Here is a 20,770-nt window from a genome sequence, read left to right as displayed (position 1 = left end):
TTAACCTGGATGGGATCAAAGCCAGTAAGTAGAAGGTCAAGTCATGGAGGTGCCTATGGGTTAATAAAGAATTTCTGGAGATTGTAATGGTCTAAGATGCAGCAGGTATTGAGTTTGGTGACTGGGAAATAACCATTCATTTCTCCCTCCAGGTATAAGGAACAATGACTGCTGAAAAGACTCTTCCAGTCATCAATGGGAAGCCTGAAGATGCTTTGGACTCTGAGGCTCCAGGTTCTACTCTAGTGCACAGTAATGACAAGAAAGTGCACGAAAGGGGCCACTGGAACAATAAGGTGGAATTTGTGCTGTCGGTGGCTGGGGAGATTATTGGACTTGGCAACGTTTGGAGGTTCCCTTATCTCTGCTACAAGAATGGAGGAGGTGAGATGGATTCCTACTTGGATATGCTGGAAAATCTAGCAAGTGCCATAGATGTAAACATTGAGCTTTTGGGATAATATTCATCTTTTGTCTCTGTGATTCATATAAAGTCTCGTTGTTGGTGCTTTCAGCCTCTCATTTTACCATTGTGCTATTGCAAGATGTAATCATTACAGAATGCTGAATTCCTTGTAATAATGATTATGCGAATAGTTACATAAAGTCTGAGTTCCTTCTAGACTTTTATATAAACATAAATAAGCTGGGTCCAACATTAAAGACTTTGGTGAAATGCATTGCCAACAACAATGCGTAGTTTGGCAAACTAAATATGAGGCTCGATGATGGATCTGTTTGGCAAGTAGCTCATTACAACGAGCTTGAGCACCAAAGAACTCTGTGTCATATGTAGAGGTGAGCAGAGCCCTTGCATTCAATTCAAGTTCAAAATGAGTGGCTGAAAGAGAGAGCAAAGGTTTCAGTCACTGGCAAAATAATTTGATTTGATCAAAAACACTGCTGTCCTGTGAATGCTGTGCAAATTGTTATATAGTCATTCATGGAATTTCATTTAGAAGAAATTATTCATTTTTATAAGTATCGATGATTTATTTGATCCTAGGTCTAGAGAAACTACATGTTTTGAAACAATGTAAATTGTAAACTCAGATTGTTGGCTGTGAAATTGCTAAGTGTATGGATGGTGGAATCAGGGTCGGATTGGGCCGGCGGGGCACCGGGAGGAGGGGGTTGCAGCAGGGGATGGGGGGCCGCAAGGGGGCTTTGTGGCAGGGGCCACAAGGGGGGACCCTGAGACAGCAGCTCCGGTAGCCCCCCGGGACCCCCAGTCCGACCCTGGATGGAATTAATCTTGCTTGTTGATTTTGGTTAGAAAGGGTTGTGTTAAACTAAAGGCAGTGGGGTTGTGCCTCTCTCTCTCATGCTATTACTGTGGGAGAGTGTTGTTTTTAATTGCTAGCAAATTCCATGTTTCTATTGAGTTCTATGCATATATATGTAGTGTCAGATACTATATTCAGCTGCTATGTTATAGCTTTAGAGTTTAGGCAAGAGGAACCAGATCTCTTGGACACCAGGGATTCCTAATATATCATAGGTTAACAAGTTGGTTCAACCTGCACTTATTTAATCTTCCCGACAAACTAGTGGTCAGTGATCCATAACGTAACTCAGCAGGACATCAAGACTAATGTGCAGTATGTGCCGGATGATGAGAATCATTTATCCAATCTGGCTCTTTATGTTTTAGCAGATACATCAGATGTTACCTGAATATCACCTGGAGCCTGCTATTTGTAGGACGATGGATATTTATTTATATACACATACTGTACATACATTTTCTAAATATTTACAGTGCTGTCATATTCCTCAAGGGTGTGAATGACATTTGAATGTATAATTTTGCTTTATAGACCATTTTTGGTCTCCATTGGCTTCAGGTTGGTACTAGAATAAATTAACTTCACAACTTGTTCACTTAGGGGCCCATTCATTAAGTTCGAGTGAAGGAATAGAAGAAAAAATACTTCGAATTTCAAAGTGTTTTTTTGGCTACTTCGACCTTCGACTAAAACTTCGTCTTCAAATCGAACGATTCAAACTAAAAATCGTTCGACTATTCGACCATTCGATAGTCGAAGTACTGTCTCTTTAAGAAAAACCTTTTTGGTTGAAGGATAATCCTTCGATCGATGGATTAAAATCCTTCGAATCGTTCGAAGGATTTAATCGTTCGATCGAACGATTTTTCCTTAGATCGTTCGATCGAACGAATTGCGCAAAATCCTTCGACTACGATATTCGAAGTCGAAGGATTTTAATTCCCCAGTCGAATATCGAGGGTTAATTAACCCTCGATATTCGACCCTTAATACATCTGCCCCTTAATCTTTTTTCTTCTGTCTTTTCTAAACTTCATAGAAACAAAGCCCTAATATGTGTAATGTCAACATGTCAGGGTTACACATTTCTGTAATAGTCACCCAGGGGTACCAAGGACATAAATAAGCACTCAACCCAAATCTCCCCCTAACTGACCTTCAGACTGGGCCCCCTTAGCTCATAACAAGGTTACAGATATATAGAAACATTGGGGTGTCACCCTGCTATAGTTCCAGGGGTACCCAGGGTACAAATAAACACTCACCCCAAATCTCCCCCTAACTGACCTTCAGACTGGGCCCCCTTAGCTCATAACAAGGTTACAGATATATAGAAACATTGGGGTGTCACCCTGCTATAGTTCCAGGGGTACACAGGGTACAAATAAGCACTCACCCCAAATCTCCCCCTAACTGACCTTCAGACTGGGCCCCCTTAGCTCATAACAAGGTTACAGATATATAGAAACATTGGGGTGTCACCCTGCTATAGTTCCAGGGGTACCCAGGGTACAAATAAACACTCACCCCAAATCTCCCCCTAACTGACCTTCAGACTGGGCCCCCTTAGCTCATAACAAGGTTACAGATATATAGAAACATTGGGGTGTCACCCTGCTATAGTTCCAGGGGTACACAGGGTACAAATAAGCACTCACCCCAAATCTCCCCCTAACTGACCTTCAGACAGGGCCCCCTTAGCTCATAACAAGGTTACAGATATATAGAAACATTGGGGTAACAGTCACCCTGCTATAGTTCCAGGGGTACCCAGGGCACAAATAAGCACTCACCCCAAATCTCCCCCTAACTGACCTTCAGACTGGGCCCCCTTAGCTCATAACAAGGTTACAGATATATAGAAACATTGGGGTAACACTCACCCTGCTATAGTTCCAGGGGTACCCAGGGTACAAATAAGCACTCACCCCAAATCTCCCCCTATCTGGCCTTCAGGCTGGGCCCCCTTAGCTCATAACAAGGTTACAGATATATAGAAACATTGGGGTGTCACCCTGCTATAGTTCCAGGGGTACCCAGGGTACAAATAAGCACTCACCCCAAATCTCCCCCTAACTGGACTTCAGACTGGGCCCCTTTAGCTCATAACAAGGTTACACATATATAGAAACATTGGGGTGTCACCCTGCTATAGTTCCAGGGGTACCCAGGGTACAAATAAGCACTCACCCCAAATCTCCCCCTAACTGGCCTTCAGACTGGGTCCCCTTAGCTCATAACAAGGTTACAGATATATAGAAACATTGGGGTAACAGTCACCCTGCTATAGTTCCAGGGGTACCCAGGGTACAAATAATCACTCACCCCAAATCTCCCCCTAACTGACCTTCAGACTGGGCCCCCTTAGCTCATAACAAGGTTACAGATATATAGAAACATTGGGGTATCACCCTGCTATAGTTCCAGGGGTACCCAGGGTACAAATAATCACTCACCCCAAATCTCCCCCTAACTGACCTTCAGACTGGGCCCCCTTAGCTCATAACAAGGTTACAGATATATAGAAACATTGGGGTATCACCCTGCTATAGTTCCAGGGGTACCCAGGGCACAAATAAACACTCACCCCAAATCTCCCCCTAACTGACCTTCAGACTGGGCCCCCTTAGCTCATAACAAGGTTACAGATATATAGAAACATTGGGGTATCACCCTGCTATAGTTCCAGGGGTACCCAGGGCACAAATAAACACTCACCCCAAATCTCCCCCTAACTGACCTTCAGACTGGGCCCCCTTAGCTCATAACAAGGTTACAGATATATAGAAACATTGGGGTATCACCCTGCTATAGTTCCAGGGGTACCCAGGGTACAAATAATCACTCACCCCAAATCTCCCCCTAACTGACCTTCAGACTGGGCCCCCTTAGCTCATAACAAGGTTACAGATATATAGAAACATTGGGGTGTCACCCTGCTATAGTTCCAGGGGTACCCAGGGCACAAATAAACACTCACCCCAAATCTCCCCCTAACTGGCCTTCAGACTGGGCCCCCTTAGCTCATAACAAGGTTACAGATATATATTGGTGTAAGAGTCAATTTGTTTTTTACATCTGTAATCTGTTAAAATGGTTTGCATGTTGAATATTATCCTGTTAATAAAGTATTTTTGAGTTTATGAAAAAATCTGAAATTACTGAAACTGAAAAAAAATACAAAAAGTGGTGAGAAAAAGAGTTAAATTGCTTAATTTTCAAAATGGCTTGCACCAAATTAAACTAGGAACAATTGCTGCCAATAACTGTATTGGCAAATGTTTAATCAAACTCTATTTGCAGTTTGTCTTTTTCACTTGATTTCTTAAGAAATCCAGTGGAATTAGACTTCAACATTAAAATATACATTTTGGGACCCATTTATTAAAGCTCGATTTTTTTTCTGGTCGAGGTTTTTTACGGAGAAAACTTCGAAATTTTAAAGATTTATCATACCCCAAAGCTGCTAAAAATTTGAATCTGAAAATTCTCCAGCTAAAGCCTGTTGAGTTCAAGTAGAAGTCAATGGCAGATGTCCCTGAAGTTGTTTCTTGACATTGTGATCTGCACTGGATAATCAAAAAATTTTGTGGTTTTGTCTGATAATCTGAAAAAGTTGACACTCGATTTTGTCGTGAGGTTCGGTTGCTTTGATTTTTTCAAGAATTTTTTTTATAGATGAGTTAAAATCGTGGAAGGGAGTTGGATTGGTTGGATTTGTTTTCATAAAATTTTTGAAATCATTTGAGTTTTAGTAAATGTTCCCCTTTGGGTTTATTTTTAAGACACAGTAGTAGAACTTGCAGTGAATGACTTATGACTTTAGCTGCGTCACTTTATTCATTATTCAAGTTAGCTCCCCTTCCAAAATTGTAACGTTTACTAAACTTCATACCCAGATTTGTAACGGACTCTTGGAGGAGCATTTATCAAAGTCTGAATTTTTTGTAAATATTTTCTGAAAACAACTCCGACCAAATCTGTACAGGATTTTTCTCCTTATTTATCAATACACTTTCCCGGAAAAACCCAGAAAAATTTGAGAAAAAAATGGATTGTAAGAATTTTTTGGATTTTCCCCCCGAAAATTCAGTTTTTTTCTGAATACTGTACGAAACCCAGCGCAGATCAAAATATCTTTAGGACTTCTCCCATTGACTTATATGCAACTTCTGAGATGCCGGATTTTCGGATTCTGATTTTTCCATCCTTGGGGTCCTGAAAAATTTGTTGGTTTTTTTCCCACTAAAAATTTGATTTTTTTCCCTCTGAAGTGATTGGATTTCCACTCAAACCTTCTCACTGTATTCTTACTACTGATGGCGTGACGGCAATAACTTTGTTGATTCAGCACAATGTCTTGGGTGATCTTTGTCTCTTTGATTTCCTTCTCAGATTAATGCAACTGCCAAAACCTAATAAAAGAAAAAATGGTTTGTGTAGTTTCTCAATCATCCAGGTCATGTTATATCTGTAGAAATAAGTCAAATCAACTGGACTCGCTGTGTTTCACCAGTCATCTGACTCTCTTTGTCAATTCAGAAAGCCAGTTGGATGACCGGTGAAACATCTTCAAGAAAAACACAGCAAGTCCAGTTGATTTGACTCATTTCTACAGATACAACCAGAAAATGCTTAAAAAGAAAAAGAGAGGCCACAAGCGAAAACTCCCATAATGCATCACCAGTGGTAAAGTTATAAGGTTCCAAAATCCTGGAAGTCAGGAGCAATCAGCATCTTCTCTTTTGATATTTTCACTGCTTGTACTTTTATCCATTTTGTGAGTAGACATTTGTTTTTACTATTTATACACCATTAAAAGCTTTAAAGTAGAAGGAAAGGCTCCGTAGACACTTGGGAGTGCCAAATGTTAGGCAGAGGATCACTCCGTGGTGCTCACTGATATAACTCCGGGCCGGTGCAGTTTTCTGCTGATAGGAGCACCGGCCCGGGGTTTCAGGTAAGTCAATACAATCACTAGGGGTGCCTAACATTTGGCACCCCCAAGTGTACGAAGCCTTTCCTTCTCCTTTGCTGCACGGTTGTCTCTTCTATTGTTTTCTCACACACTGACTCAATGGTTTGCCATTGCTGAAACACTGAGGGATCAAATTGTATTTTGAAAAGCGACTCTCAATATTGTGCCTGTGAGTATATAAGCTAATGTGGTGGAGCCTTACCTGATACATATTACTCATAACCTGCTAAGTGGGAACAGGATTTTCCTTTTTGCTGTCTTTTTTTCTATTTAATGCTACTTTTTCCTTAGCGATATCTGTCCCTTTGAGTCTAAGACCTCATCAGTGCCCTTATCCTATCCCTACTAGACTATTGCAACCTACTTCTCGCAACCTCTTATATCCCCATCTCTCCACCTTTGGTCTAACTTAAATTCTACTGCTATAATAATAATAGAATATTTCTATTCTGCCCCTCTGTTGTTAAAATCTTTATCGTGGCTATAAGAAAACCCCATATATCAATTGAGGAATCGGGAGTCCATATAACTATTCAACCTGGCCGAAGGGACCCGCCCCAGTTCCAAAGGCAATCAAACTGCAAAAAGGTTTATATCAAAAAAGATATATGTCCCACGGCCTCTTAGAGTAAAAACAAAGATAATTTATTGATATTCACATTTAAAAAAAGTATTCAGTACATATTACCCCACATATCCCACCTGGGGTAGTATGTACTGAATACTTTTTTTAAATGTGAATATCAATAAATTATCTTTGTTTTTACTCTGAGGCCTTGGGACATATATCTTTTTTGGTATAAACCTTTTTGCTATAATAAAACCCCCACACAATTTACAGTATATACAAATAGTCATCATGGACTTTTAGGGGGCACTTAGGAGAATGGGGAGGTAAATCATTTAGGAGGTGATACTGTGTGGACAGATCAGGATGGAGAGGGCGAAGTATCTGTGATTGGATGTAGACAGGAATGAAGCAGGGTGAAGAGTTAAGATGGTGCAGGAATAGAACCAGATCAGGACTAGGACGAAGACTCTGGGACAGAATGGGACTGTGTGGGTGTAGAACCAGGTCAGGATGTGGGTGACGAGGAGGACTGGAGCTGGAGGACTGGAGCTGGAGGACTAGAGCAGGAGGACTGGAGCTGGAGGACTGGAGCAGGAGGACTGGAGCTGGAGGACTGGAGCTGGAGCAGGACAGGCAGGAACAGAACTAGGTACGTAATAAATTAATCCAGCACACGAAATTTGCTCAAGGGTTATTACCCGTGTTTAATGTCAAGCCAAACAGGTTACAACGTTTCGGGGGCGTACCCCTTCTTACCCCTGACGAAGGGGTACGCCCCCGAAACGTTGTAACCTGTTTGGCTTGACATTAAACACGGGTAATAACCCTTGAGCAAATTTCGTGTGCTGGATTAATTTATTACGTACCTTGTGTTGGGGGTGCCGTCCTCCTATGATCCATGCACCGTGAACGTTGAAAGAGGGACCAGGTGTGCACCTGCATTTCGTTTGGCTGAAGGAACAGAACTAGGACAGGACTATGTTCAAGAAAAAGATGAGAAGAGAACAGGAGTGGAACTAGCAAGGAGTGGCCCAAGGCCATAGCATGGAACGAGAGCCAGGGACAGTGCCTCAGTGCTCAAGTAGGGCCAATGCTCAAGCACAGCCTGTGAGGAGGGCTGGGCCTATAAAGGGCAGGGTCAGCCCTGGTTGGCTGACTCCAATCCACCAATAAGAATGCTGAGGTGAAAGTCCAGGACCTGGATGACAAGGTAATGACAACTTGCCGGCTGCTCTGCTGGCCCAGTGTTTAGGGGGAGCAGCCAGGTACATCCCAGGATCAAGCAGAGCCTGACAATAGCTCTATAGGGATATAGATGTGATTTTATACCCACACAATAAGTTGCTTTGTTTGATCAGGGGTGTAACTATAGAGGAAGCAGACCCTGTGGCTGCAGGGGGGCCCAGGAGGTATAGGGGCCCCATGAGGCCCTAATTCATATACAATTTCAATAAATATTGGAGAAACAAGTCAACCTCTAAACATTTTGGGGGCCTGAAAAATAATTTGCTGTGGGGCCCAGTAATATCTAGTTACGCCACTGTGTTTGATGCATTTGCTATTGCTTCTAAACAGGCACTGTATCTTTAAAGGCAAATCTGATCTCTCCAGTCTGATTATGATCTCCCTCGGATTCAGTAGGGTTTATGAATTTACAACCAATCAATCATTAATTCTCATTACTGTTACAGATAAGACCCATAAAAGTGGTGGCTATAAAAAAAACTCTATGGACCATATTTGTAAACTGTTAAAACAGGAACGTTTGCTGTTTTGATTCAACTATTTATAAAAATCGATTTTCTCCCAAATACAGCTTTTTTCAAGAAAAGTTTTCAATACATTGCGACTCTGCTCAATTTAAATCATGCCATCTAATTATAAAGAATATTTTAATAACACTCGTTCTTTGTGAAATACATAATTTTACTATTAAAAGCAGATGAATTGGATTTTAGGGAAAATGGTTGAATAAAAAAAAATAAAATCACAGAATTTTCTAACTCTGTCAAACGATTGGAGACTAATTGAAATGGTATAAAAGAATGGGATTTTAATAACGTCATTTTCGACCTAACCCACTACTTCGCTTTCCATTGATATTGGCAGAATACTATTCTACTATAACTACTGATGGGCGAATAAATTCGGCTAGCACAAATTCGCAGCGAATTTCCACATTTCACCGCAGGTGAATAAATTTGCGAATCTCCCGCAAAAATTAGCCGGGGAAAATTGCCAATTGTCAATTTCCGATTTTCACTATTTTTTCGTGAAAATCTCCAATTTTCATGATTTTTTTGTGAAAACCTTCAAATTTCACCATTTTTTTAGTGAAAACCTTCAAAATGCACGATTTTTTGTGAAAACGTCCGACTTTCAAGATTTTTTGTGAAAACGTTCGAATTTCCAATTTTGCGGGAAATTCACGAATTTTTCAGCGAAGTGAAACAGGAGAAATTCGCCCATCACTAAGTATAACATCTCTGTAATAACTCACCCTGTTGGTCTAGCGGGGAAGCCCACCGCATCCGTCTCCCTCTGCGCCGGTTGTGTAAATGCGCATATCTTCCAGGGTTGCGCGTTTGGCTATTTGGCTTGAAATTCAAATATTTAAAGGCTCTCTCTGTTAAAATCTTTGCCCAATGTAAAGGTCTATTTACTTAGTTCCTGGCTGTATTTTTCTAGTGATTCCTGTCCTGTTTTGACCCTGTTTTGAACTTGATTTTTTCCAGTCTGCTGCCTGCCCCAATTTTGCTTAACCCTTGACTATTCTTCCGGATTCTGATTTTGTACCGTGTTGTGGTATTGACCCGGCCTGTGACCTCAACTCTGCTTTGTCTATTAAATCTGTATTGCACTGCTTGATTGGTCACGACCCAGCCTGTACCTTGACCAGGCTTCTAGTTCTCCACTCCAGTACCAAGTTTAATTCCATTGCCTGCCTAGAGCTCTCTCCCTGGTCCTCTCATATTTAGACCTGGCGGCACCCGAGTAGCAGAGGGCTCCTCCCGAAGCCAGAGGTGGTTGCTAAAGGCAGAAGAGTGAGCTGTAACCAGGTCCTTGGGGTTTGTTCTGGGTTCGGGACTCCTTTTGGAACAGTCTCCAATCAGGAGCTTTTTCCATACTTCCCGTAAACACATACAATGGGCCATGGTGATACTTTGTATATATAATGATTATTATTAAATCTAGATCTTTTCATCCTTGCATTTCCATCCCTACACAACACAGCCAATTATCATCTCCAGACGTCTCCAGATCTCTCATTTATCATCATCAAATTGACTCACAGAACTGTCAGATGAGCCTCACACTGATTCCCTTGTCTCATGCAACGCTCTCCTGCCTCTCTCTTAGTTCTACTTGTGTATTTATAACTAGCCCTATGTATACATCGACAAGAGAAGAAAAGAATTACATTGCAACATATTTTGACAAGTTAGTGAAAAAGCAAATCAATTCTAGTTATTCATTATTATGTTTATTTTGTCTGTGCCACCAAACACTGAATCTATTGTATCAATTTCAGAATAAGAACATCACTGAAATGATAAAGTTGTGGTGAAACCCCTACAATGTTTCATTGACTTTTGAGATATATTTATTGTGAACTTCACTCCATAAAATCCTCCACCTAAAAAAAAAAATCCATGTTTTATCTGAATGTCTTGGGACCTGAGGATCTACTTACTCCTTCTTCCGATCTGGCTTGAGGAGGAAGGAGAGAAGGACGGTGACGGACTTGGGATTTTAATGTTGGGCGGTCTGGAGACTTGGACACTTGGACTTGGAGGTCCAGTACCTGTAAATGAGAAGATGGCTACTTTGCCTATTATTTTTTTTAAATAAATCTGGTCCTAAGTATCATAAATGCATGGTGTTCAATGAGATATATTACTTTTACCAAATGTTAATTGTTTAGTACTTTATCTTTATCTGATTCATTGGTATCCAAATGAGTTTGTACAGGCCAATAGTTAGAGGAGAAAGGATATGTTTGTGACCTAAATCAGCAAGAAGGTAAAAATGACATGAATCAAGGATTAATTGAACACAAATATATATATATATATATATATATATCACAGCACAGGATTTGATGCTGAATGAAATCATTAAAACGCATGCGACAGAGAAGCCCCTCCCCACGTTTGGCACGATCTTCATACAATTTCAGGAGTCAGTGTTGCGATCCAGGAATTTGGTATGAAACCAAAAGTATGTTTTAATCCTCCTGATCTTTAGATTAAATGATTAAAGGTGTTGTATTATAATGGGGGACCGGCTTCAGTATTGGGGGAACTAAGGTGACCCACTATGAACCTTCCCAGTCTATTTGTTGGCCAAAAACATAACTAGAGGCACAAAATATTTCCCCAGTGAGAATGTTGCTTCCCAGCACTATAGGAGCCATCTTGCTGTTCTATTACCCAGGGAGATTATTGTGCCATTTTTGGCTTTTCCTGATATGACACTGGAATCAGACTTTAAAAGGCATCACAAACTGCTGTTAAGAACAACACACAGTCCTTCGAAGCTATGGAAGGGGCAGGTTTTTGGACTTATTTGGGTGGTAAACTGGCAGTCTGGGGATGCTGCACAAAAACATTTCATGATTGTGTTAAACATTAACATTCATTTGAATTTGATTCTGAAAGGTAACGGAAGCCAGTGCAGGGATTGACAGAATGGCGAGGCAGAGGAGGAGCGGTTGCTGAGGTGTATGAGCCTCGCAGCAGTGTTCATTATGGACTGGAGAGGTGACAGTCTCTGGAGGGGGAGGCCAATTAAAAGAGAGTTACAGTAGTCTAGACGTGATATGATGAGAGAGTGAATAAGAATTTTGGCAGCATCTTGGGTGATAAATGATGGTATTTTGGATATGTTCCTTAGGTGGAAGTGACATGATTTAATAAGTGACTGGATATGAGGAGTGAATGACAGGGCAGAATCTAGGATAACCCCAAGGCACCGGGGAGAGGGGGTGATAGTGGAATTGTTAACTATATTTTGACGCCCATTGACTTCAGTGCGTTTTGAGGATTTTTCACCGTTTCACGAATTTCGCAGGAAATTCACTCATTTTTCAGCAATTTGAAATGGGACAAATTTGCCCATCTATAGTGAAGAATAAAAAGGCAAATCCCTTCCCAGTAACATACGGGTGGGCAGCCAAGGAACAACCCCAAAACAAAGGGAAACTGTCTGGTCAATCACCTTTAGGGGCCCATTTATTAAACCCTGAATTTATCTGGTTTAGGTTTTAAAGGGGAAAAATCAAGTTTTTCGAGAAATAACCCTCAAATTTTAAGAGATTTATTATTCCTCAATATTACCCAAAGCTGCTAAAAATCCAAAAATACTCCATTTCAAACCTGTCATGTTGAAGTCAATTGCAGACGTCCCTGAAGCTGCGCTGGATAATCCGATAAAGTCAAGTTTTTCAAAATTTTGTTGAGGGCGTTTTTTCGCTCCTCAAGAAGAATTATTGATAAGTGAGTTCAGTTTGTGCAGGGGAGTTTAGTTGACTTTGTTTTAATAAATTAATGAGATTCATTTGAGTTTTAGTAAATAAACCCCTTAATGTAACCCGTGCTAATCACTCAGTTTGCTGGGAAATAAAACAGCTCTGGTACCCCATTCATTTATAAGATGAAGAGATGGCCCTAGGGCAGGGAAGGGGCACATAAAACCTTGTTTAGGCCCTAAATTACTAGATATCACTAGCGATGGATGAATTTGTCCCATTTCACCGGAAAATACGCTAATTTCCTGCGAAATTTTGCGGAATGGCAAAAAAAATTTGCAAAACTGATGCTGGTGTCAATTTTCGGGCGTCAAAAGTGAATTGAATAGAAAAATTGTTGCATAATTTTTTGACGCCTGAGACGGAGTCGGAGTTGTTGCCGGTGTCAAAAAATTTTGCAGCAATTTTTCTAATTTATTTGCTGGCAGCGAAACACAGAAATTTGCAGCGAATTTGCACCTGGCGAATAAGTTCATCCATCACTAGATATCACCCACTGTGTGTCTCAGCCAGTTAGTACTGAGGTTTAAATGGAGTGTGACAACTAGACTGCTTACCCTCTAATTCTCATACCAAGAATAATTGTATGTCTCACCGCATCTCAACTAAAGAATTCCAGCATAGACACCATGGGGTCAGACTGTAACATTCTGTAACATTTGTGCACCAGCGATGGGGCCACAAGCTGAACATCCACTAAGATCAGAATAACCGCCATTGGGGCAATATATAATATTTACTGATACTTCCAGCCCTGTGTGAGCTAATAAAGAAATCAGGATAGTGTGAGTGTCCCTTTAATGGGCACTTGTATGTGGGCCAGTGAGGATACAGGATCACTCATGATGTGGCTCTGCGCTGCTCCAGTTCACATGACAGTTATATTGCGACTCGACTGCAACCCGCAGACCTGACACAACGACACCATATTTACAACAGGGAACATATCTCCTTCTTCTGAAATTTAGCACAACGTCGTAATTAGATATTAATGGGCCCCGAACAGGGAGTCAAAATAGGCCCTGAAATTCCAAGTAAACAAAGGCCCAAACAGCCGCAACCCACTCAATAGTGAATGTCTGTGGCATCTTAAAACAGCCCCTCTGGCATTTGCCAGAACCCACAAATTGCCAGTCTGGGCCTGGCCCCAAAGCAAATTATTTTTCAGGCCCCCCCCAAAAAAAAGAGGTTGACCTGTTTTACCAATATTTATTGAACTTATTTATCAATTGGACTTTGGGCCTCATGGGGCCCCTATACCTCCTGGGCCCCCCTGCAGCCGCTGGGTCTGCTCCCTCTGTAGTTCCACTACCTGATTTAGCAGCTTGTGGCTGTCAGACTGATGCTAAACATTGATCCATGTCAAACATTTGGGTACTTGCAGGGATTCTTGTGCACGTTTATTAGGAATGCACCAAAACCACTATTTTGGATTCGTTCCGAACACCCGAATCCTTCACAAAAGATTCTGCCGAATACCGAACCGAATCAGAATCCTACTTTGCATATGCAAATTAGGGGTGGGAAGGGGAAAACATTTTTACTTCTTTGTTTTGTGACAACACGATTCCCCTCCCCGCCCCTAATTTACATATGCTAATTCGGTTCGGCCGGGCAGAAGAATCCAGCCGAATCTGAATCCTGCTGAAAAAGACCGAATCCCGAACTGAATCCTGAATTCGGTGCATCATAAGAGCTAAGAATCATATATATAATTCCCATCATCATTGCTGCATTGAGCAGATTCCTTCTCCCTAGTTTGGATATTAAAAGTGCTCCCCCTGTCGCCTGTAGGAACAGAATGAGCCAGTGAGATTTTGTTTAATAACAGCACATTACTCCTTTTACTTTCTGAGATATGAGTTTGGACTACTGAGTGTAACTGGCAGCTAGTGTGAGTGTCTGTGGGGAAACTCCAATACTCGCTCTTAGCACTTGAATTCACACACTGGATCCCCTGTTCTGCCAACTCTGAGAATAATGAGAATGGGTCAAAGAGCTCACGACTTCATATAATCCTTTTACTGCTGCAGCTTTACTTTCTCTGGGACTCCTTGAATATAATGTACTCTGGTACCTTGTGCTGTTTTACACTGAGCTGCACTAACATGTGCCCTAATACCAACGAGTGCTCCCCAAAACCCATTTGCTTTATTCTGCTTAATTACTGCTGAAACCAACAACTCTCCAATGAGCCCCAAATTGTGCAGCAAGTGTTTCTATATGTCTGCAACTTGAATGCCAGTTAGGGGGAGATTTGGGGTGAGTGTTTATTTGTGCCCTGGGTACCCCTGGAACTATAGCAGGGTGACTGTTACCCCAATGTTTCTATATATCTGTAACCTTGTTATGAGCTAAGGGGGCCCAGTCTGAAGGTCAGTTAGGGGGAGATTTGGGGTGAGTACTTATTTGTACCCTGGGTACCCCTGGAACTATAGCAGGGTGACACCCCAATGTTTCTATATATCTGTAACCTTGTTATGAGCTAAGGGGGCCCAGTCTGAAGGTCAGTTAGGGGGAGATTTGGGGTGAGTGATTATTTGTACCCTGGGTACCCCTGGAACTATAGCAGGGTGACACCCCAATGTTTCTATATATCTGTAACCTTGTTATGAGCTAAGGGGGCCCAGTCTGAAGGTCAGTTAGGGGGAGATTTGGGGTGAGTGCTTATTTGTACCCTGGGTACCCCTGGAACTATAGCAGGGTGACTGTAACCCCAATGTTTCTATATATCTGTAACCTTGTTATGAGCTAAGGGGGCCCAGCCTGAAGGTCAGTTAGGGGGAGATTTGGGGTGAGTGTTTATTTGTGCCCTGGGTACCCCTGGAACTATAGCAGGGTGACACCCCAATGTTTCTATATATCTGTAACCTTGTTATGAGCTAAGGGGGCCCAGTCTGAAGGTCAGTTAGGGGGAGATTTAGGGTGAGTGTTTATTTATACCCTGGGTACCCCTGGAACTATAGCAGGGTGACACCCCAATGTTTCTATATATCTGTAACCTTTTTATGAGCTAAGGGGGCCCAGTCTGAAGGTCAGTTAGGAGGAGATTTGGGGTGAGTGTTTATTTGTGCCCTGGGTACCCCTGGAACTATAGCAGGGTGACTGTTACCCCAATGTTTCTATATATCTGTAACCTTGTTATGAGCTAAGGGGGCCCAGTCTGAAGGTCAGTTAGGGGGAGATTTGGGGTGAGTGCTTATTTGTACCCTGGGTACCCTTGGAACTATAGCGGGGTGACTGTTACCCCAATGTTTCTATATATCTGTAACATTGTTATGAGCTAAGGGGGCCCAGTCTGAAGGTCAGTTAGGGGGGGATTTGGGGTGAGTGTATATTTGTACCCTGGGTACCCCTGGAACTATAGCAGGGTGACACCCCAATGTTTCTATATATCTGTAACCTTGTTATGAGCTAAGGGGGCCCAGTCTGAAGGTCAGTTAGGGGGAGATTTGGGGTGAGTGCTTATTTGTACCCTGGGTACCCTTGGAACTATAGCGGGGTGACTGTTACCCCAATGTTTCTATATATCTGTAACATTGTTATGAGCTAAGGGGGCCCAGTCTGAAGGTCAGTTAGGGGGGGATTTGGGGTGAGTGTTTATTTGTACCCTGGGTACCCCTGGAACTATAGCAGGGTGACACCCCAATGTTTCTATATATCTGTAACCTTGTTATGAGCTAAGGGGGCCCAGTCTGAGGGTCGGTTAGGGGAAGATTTGGGGTGTGTGTTTATTTTTGCCCTGGAATTACAGTAGGCAATTTTTTAAAAGTGTTCTTGAAGTATGTCAGACATCATAAAGAGATAGTGAATACGGATCGTCTGATCCACAAATTAGTGGTGTTACAGTGAGTTCATCGTATCCTATAATTATCCTTGTGTTCTATTCCCATAAGATGTTCCAATATTGATGTAGATTTAATAGTTGGCTATTCTGTATGTTCTGCTTCAGATAATCTTTCCTCTAATTAATTCTATTACAGAGCTCTCTGTCCAGCAGTTTAATAAATAGAAATGAATGTGTAATATGATAGGAGCTTGATCTGGCTGTATATCTAATTAATGAAGCTTCTCATTCCGAGCCTGTCTCTGTTGTAAATCAAGAAAGAGCTGCAAGAAAAATGTAGAAAAGGATACGAGTAAATGAATATTATGAGAAAAGGTGTTTGGGGGTGTCCTAAATCTATTTACTGTATGTTGAAGAATTTAATTGTAAAAGGCAAATGTCAACTGTCAGAGGCTCCCCAAGTAAATATTTCACTATCAATCAACTTAATGAAAGTGCAAATATTGGTATAAATGAGAAATGTCTGCTGGATGAAATCATCTCCACTTAATATATATCACCTTTCTATAAGGAACATACAGCGCCGATCCGCGCCTTTATGCCGCCTGAGACGGCCTTCCGTTGCCGACCCCTCCTCACGGCTCTCACATTTTCTGCGCAGGAGGGGGTCGGGGCGCTGCACGGCTCTTAGTTACCAGGAACGGCATTTTTGCCGCCCCTGGTAACCAGGGGGGCGCTGCCGCCTGAGGCGAGTGTCTCAACTCGCCTCATTGGTGGAGCGCCCCTGGGAACATCCCTTAGGATTTTGTTTCATAAAAAGCTAAAAGAGACTATATATATATATATATATATATATATATATATATGATATGGGATTATGGGTGCCATGGTTTCTGAGTTATTTCGCTTTTTATTCAGCAGCTCTCCAGTTTGCAATTTCAGCCATCTGGTTGCTAGGGTTCAAATTCTCCTAGCAACCATGCACTGATTTGAATAAGAGACTGGAATATGAATAGGAGAGGCCTGAATAGAAAGATGAGTAATAAAAAGTAGCAATAACAATACATTTGTAGCCTTACTGAGCATTTTTTATATGAGGGCAGTGACCCCCATTTGAAAGCTGGAAAGAGTCAGGAGGAGAAGGCAAATCATTCAAAAACTATAAAATAATTAAAACTTAAAGGAAAACTATACCCCCCAAACAATGTAGGTCTCTATTAAAAGATACTGAGTAAAACAGCTCATATGTAAAACCCTGCTTCATGTAAATAAACCATTATCATAATAATATACTTTTTTAGTAGTATGTGCTTTTGGGTAATCATAAATAGAAAATTGCCATTTTAAAAAATAAGGGCCGCCCCCTGGGATCATATGGATTCACTGTGCACACATACAAACCACATGTAAGGTCACATGAGCCAATTAACAGACAGAGTTCTGCCTTTTGCTTCCTCACTTCTTCCTGTTACAGTTAGGGGCAGATGTATGAAGGGTCAAATATCGAGGGTTAATTAACCCTCGATATTCGACTAGGGCGAACTAGGGGGTCGAAGTTTTTTTTAAAGAGACAGTACTTCGACTAACAAATGGTCGAATAGTCGAACGATTTTTACTTCGAATCCTTCGATTCGTAGTCGTAGTCGTAGTCGAAGGTCGAAGTAGCCCATTCGATGGTCGAAGTAGCCCAAAAAACACTTCGAAATTCGAAGTTTTTTTAATACGAATCCTTCACTCGAGCTTCATGAATCGGCCCTTTAGTGTTGTAGTATTTCTGGTCAGGTGATCTCTGAGGCAGCACAGATAGAGTCACGAAATGGTGGTTCAAGGCAAGAGATGTAAAAGGGCAATATTTATGTAAATATATATTCCAGTTTGGTAAGATTCTTTAATATGTCATTCAATTTGATATAAACTATCTGTTGCTTAAGTATTCATTTTGGGGGTATAGTTTTCCTTTAAGGACAATTGAAAAGATGCTTAGAATTAGCCATTGAACCACCCCTTTAAAACAAGGAACAGACTCAAGGGGAACGAGTTAGAAGGGTTTCTGTCTGCTCTGCTTGTATTTCCCCTTCACAAATGTAAACTTGTGTTTCTTGTGCTGCTTGACATCATTAACATTGTAAAAAAGGGCTGGTTTTGGGGGGCGTGGCCTGCATGGCGTTCGAGTAGGCAGCACACTAAGAGAGCTCCGTGAGGGCCGTCTAAACCCTGCATTACCCTGACCTGGGCTCAGCCTGAAATTGCTGCCGGACCAGGCCACCGTCTTTTGTGGACTGCTGCTGGAGTCGGATGGTGCGGAGAGGTAGAGCTAAGCGAGCCGCAATGGTTAGAACGCAGCAACAGCAGGCCGCGAGCTCCCAAGATGGCGCCGGTGAGAGCGCACCACGAGCCGCACAGCCGGAGGCAGAAGGGAGAAGTGAAGGGGCTGCTCAAAAGTTGGCGCAATTTGCCCGGACTCCCTCACCTGCCACTAAACCTCCAGGTATGTCGTCTGGGGTGCACGACCCTGCGCTGCAAGCTGGGGAAGGGAGAGAGGGGGCCCCGTCAACCTCACTAGAACCCCTCGCAGTGCCCACTGAACCAACGCTGACTGATGTCCTCCACACTATCACAGCGAATCATGCAGCACTTGTTGGCAAGATGGACGAACTAAAAACTGACTTTGCTATACTTAAGCACGACGTGCAAAAGATCAGGGAAAGAACGGGTGAGGTGGAAAGGAGGGTTGGCGACCTGGAGGATGTTGCTGCGCCACTCCCGGCCCGCATTACTGCTACCGAGAATCAAATTGCACAACTGGAACAAAAGGCGGATGATCTTGAAAATCGCCTGAGGCGCAATAACATACGCATTTTGGGCCTGCCTGAGAGAGTGGAGGGCACCAACACTGAGAAATTTGTGGAACAATGGCTGACTAACAAGTTTGGGCAAGCGGCCTTCTCTGTGGCCTTTACTGTGGAACGGGCGCACCGGATCCCAGGGAAGCAGCCGCCTCCTGGAGCACCTCCCAGACCCTTAATCGCACGTCTCCTTAATTACCGGGACAGGGATGCTGCACTGACTGAAGCGAGAAAAGCGGGCGAAATTATGCACGAAACTCACAGAATATCCATCTATCCTGATTTTTCTACGGAAGTGAGGAAGCAAAGAGCCAAATTTACGGAGGTGAAGGCGAAACTGCGACAAAGGCAGATCCCATATGCCATGATCTTCCCTGCTCGCCTGAGGATCACTGACGACGGAAGAACACATTTTTTTTTCTTCACCAGACGACGCATTTTCTTGGCTGGAAGCACGGCAGCATAGAGCAAGGCAGCGCGATTGATTTGAAGGAACTCAAAGTTGGGCTATGTTTCCGCAAGGTCAGCGCTGTCTTTCTCCGGTTTTTTACCTGTCAGAGTTATGTCGGTCTGCGCTGTGTCACTCCAGTGAGGTCTTACACCTGGGACTGCCTTATACGAACTCCTTGTGACGACTCTCTGGACAGGTAACGTTTGCAGTGTGAAGGGACAATACTTGTTGGGACTGGCAATCTGATAGCTCTATTGCCCTAAGTACTATTTTATCATCAGGCTCTCACGGTTTAGTCACTCCAACCTTTGTAGTCACTAACCCCTACATCAGTTTAATCCAAGTTGTACTTTTTGGGTATACAAACTCACCCTACCGAGAGTATGGAGTGGGTGGGGAGGGGGGGGAAATGGTTATGGGTGTTTGCTTGTTTTTGTTATGGTGTCTTCTCTCACACGCCCTTGTCGGATTGCCGCATGGCTAGACTTCTGATGCTACACTGTTGCACACAATTTTTACTTGAAAGTTATGGCTACGGTTAAATTTTTATCGTGGAATGTCAGAGGTCTTGGGGACGCGATCAAGCGGAGACTAGTCCTCGACTTTGCTCGCAGAACCAAACCTCACTTTATTCTGTTGCAGGAAACCCATCTGGTAGGCAGCAAAATACTGGCACTTAAAAAACCATGGATTGGGTCAATGTATCACTCTCTCTACTCCAATTACTCGAGGGGGGTGGCCGTATTGGTCTGCAAATCATGTCCCTTTGTGCTTGAAAAGGTGGTTACGGATAGGTGCGGCAAATATGTGATCCTTCATGGGGCCTTAATGGGACGAAAATTTACATTGGTGAACGTATACATCCCGCCACCCTTTGCAGACGAGGTGTTATACGAGGTAATGGGAAAAACTCTTACTCTCCCCCCATCTCCTATACTTTTGATGGGAGACTTTAACGCTATGCCTAACCCCGAATTAGACAAGATGCACCCTCCTAAAGTTGGAACTCCAGAATTTAATAAGTGGTGCTTGCTATTTCACCTGGTAGATCTGTGGAGAGTCCGTAACCCGCATGAGAAACATTATACATGTTACTCATCTAGTCATAATAACCTTTCTAGAATAGATCTCGCTTTAGGTTGTGTAGAGACTAACAAAATGGTACAGAGCTTAGAAATCCTCACCAGAGGTATCTCGGATCATTCCCCTCTGCTTCTTGAGTTACGTGTCTCTATGGAACCTGCGGACAGGTTATGGAGACTGAGTCCCTACTGGGTGAATCATGAGCAATTGACTGAACCCATCTGCACTAGTATAG

At 42.5% G+C, this 20,770-nt stretch overlaps 1 protein-coding gene across 1 annotated transcript in view; it reads left to right on the top strand.

The window, feature by feature from the left end:
* LOC108704037 (sodium- and chloride-dependent GABA transporter 3) overlaps window positions 1-20,770 on the top strand; it is a 105,495-nt gene that overhangs the window by 479 nt on the left and 84,246 nt on the right. The window contains exon 2 of the mRNA XM_018240407.2: window positions 153-384. Coding sequence (XP_018095896.1) covers window positions 165-384 — 220 coding nt within the window. The 5' untranslated portion in view covers window positions 153-164. The remainder of the gene's footprint in view (window positions 1-152; window positions 385-20,770) is intronic.

Source organism: Xenopus laevis, chromosome 4L, assembly GCF_017654675.1.
Source record: "Xenopus laevis strain J_2021 chromosome 4L, Xenopus_laevis_v10.1, whole genome shotgun sequence".
Taxonomy (NCBI): domain Eukaryota; kingdom Metazoa; phylum Chordata; class Amphibia; order Anura; family Pipidae; genus Xenopus; species Xenopus laevis.
The sequence above is the reverse complement of the archived record's forward strand: the minus strand, read 5'-3'. Positions and strand labels throughout refer to the sequence as shown.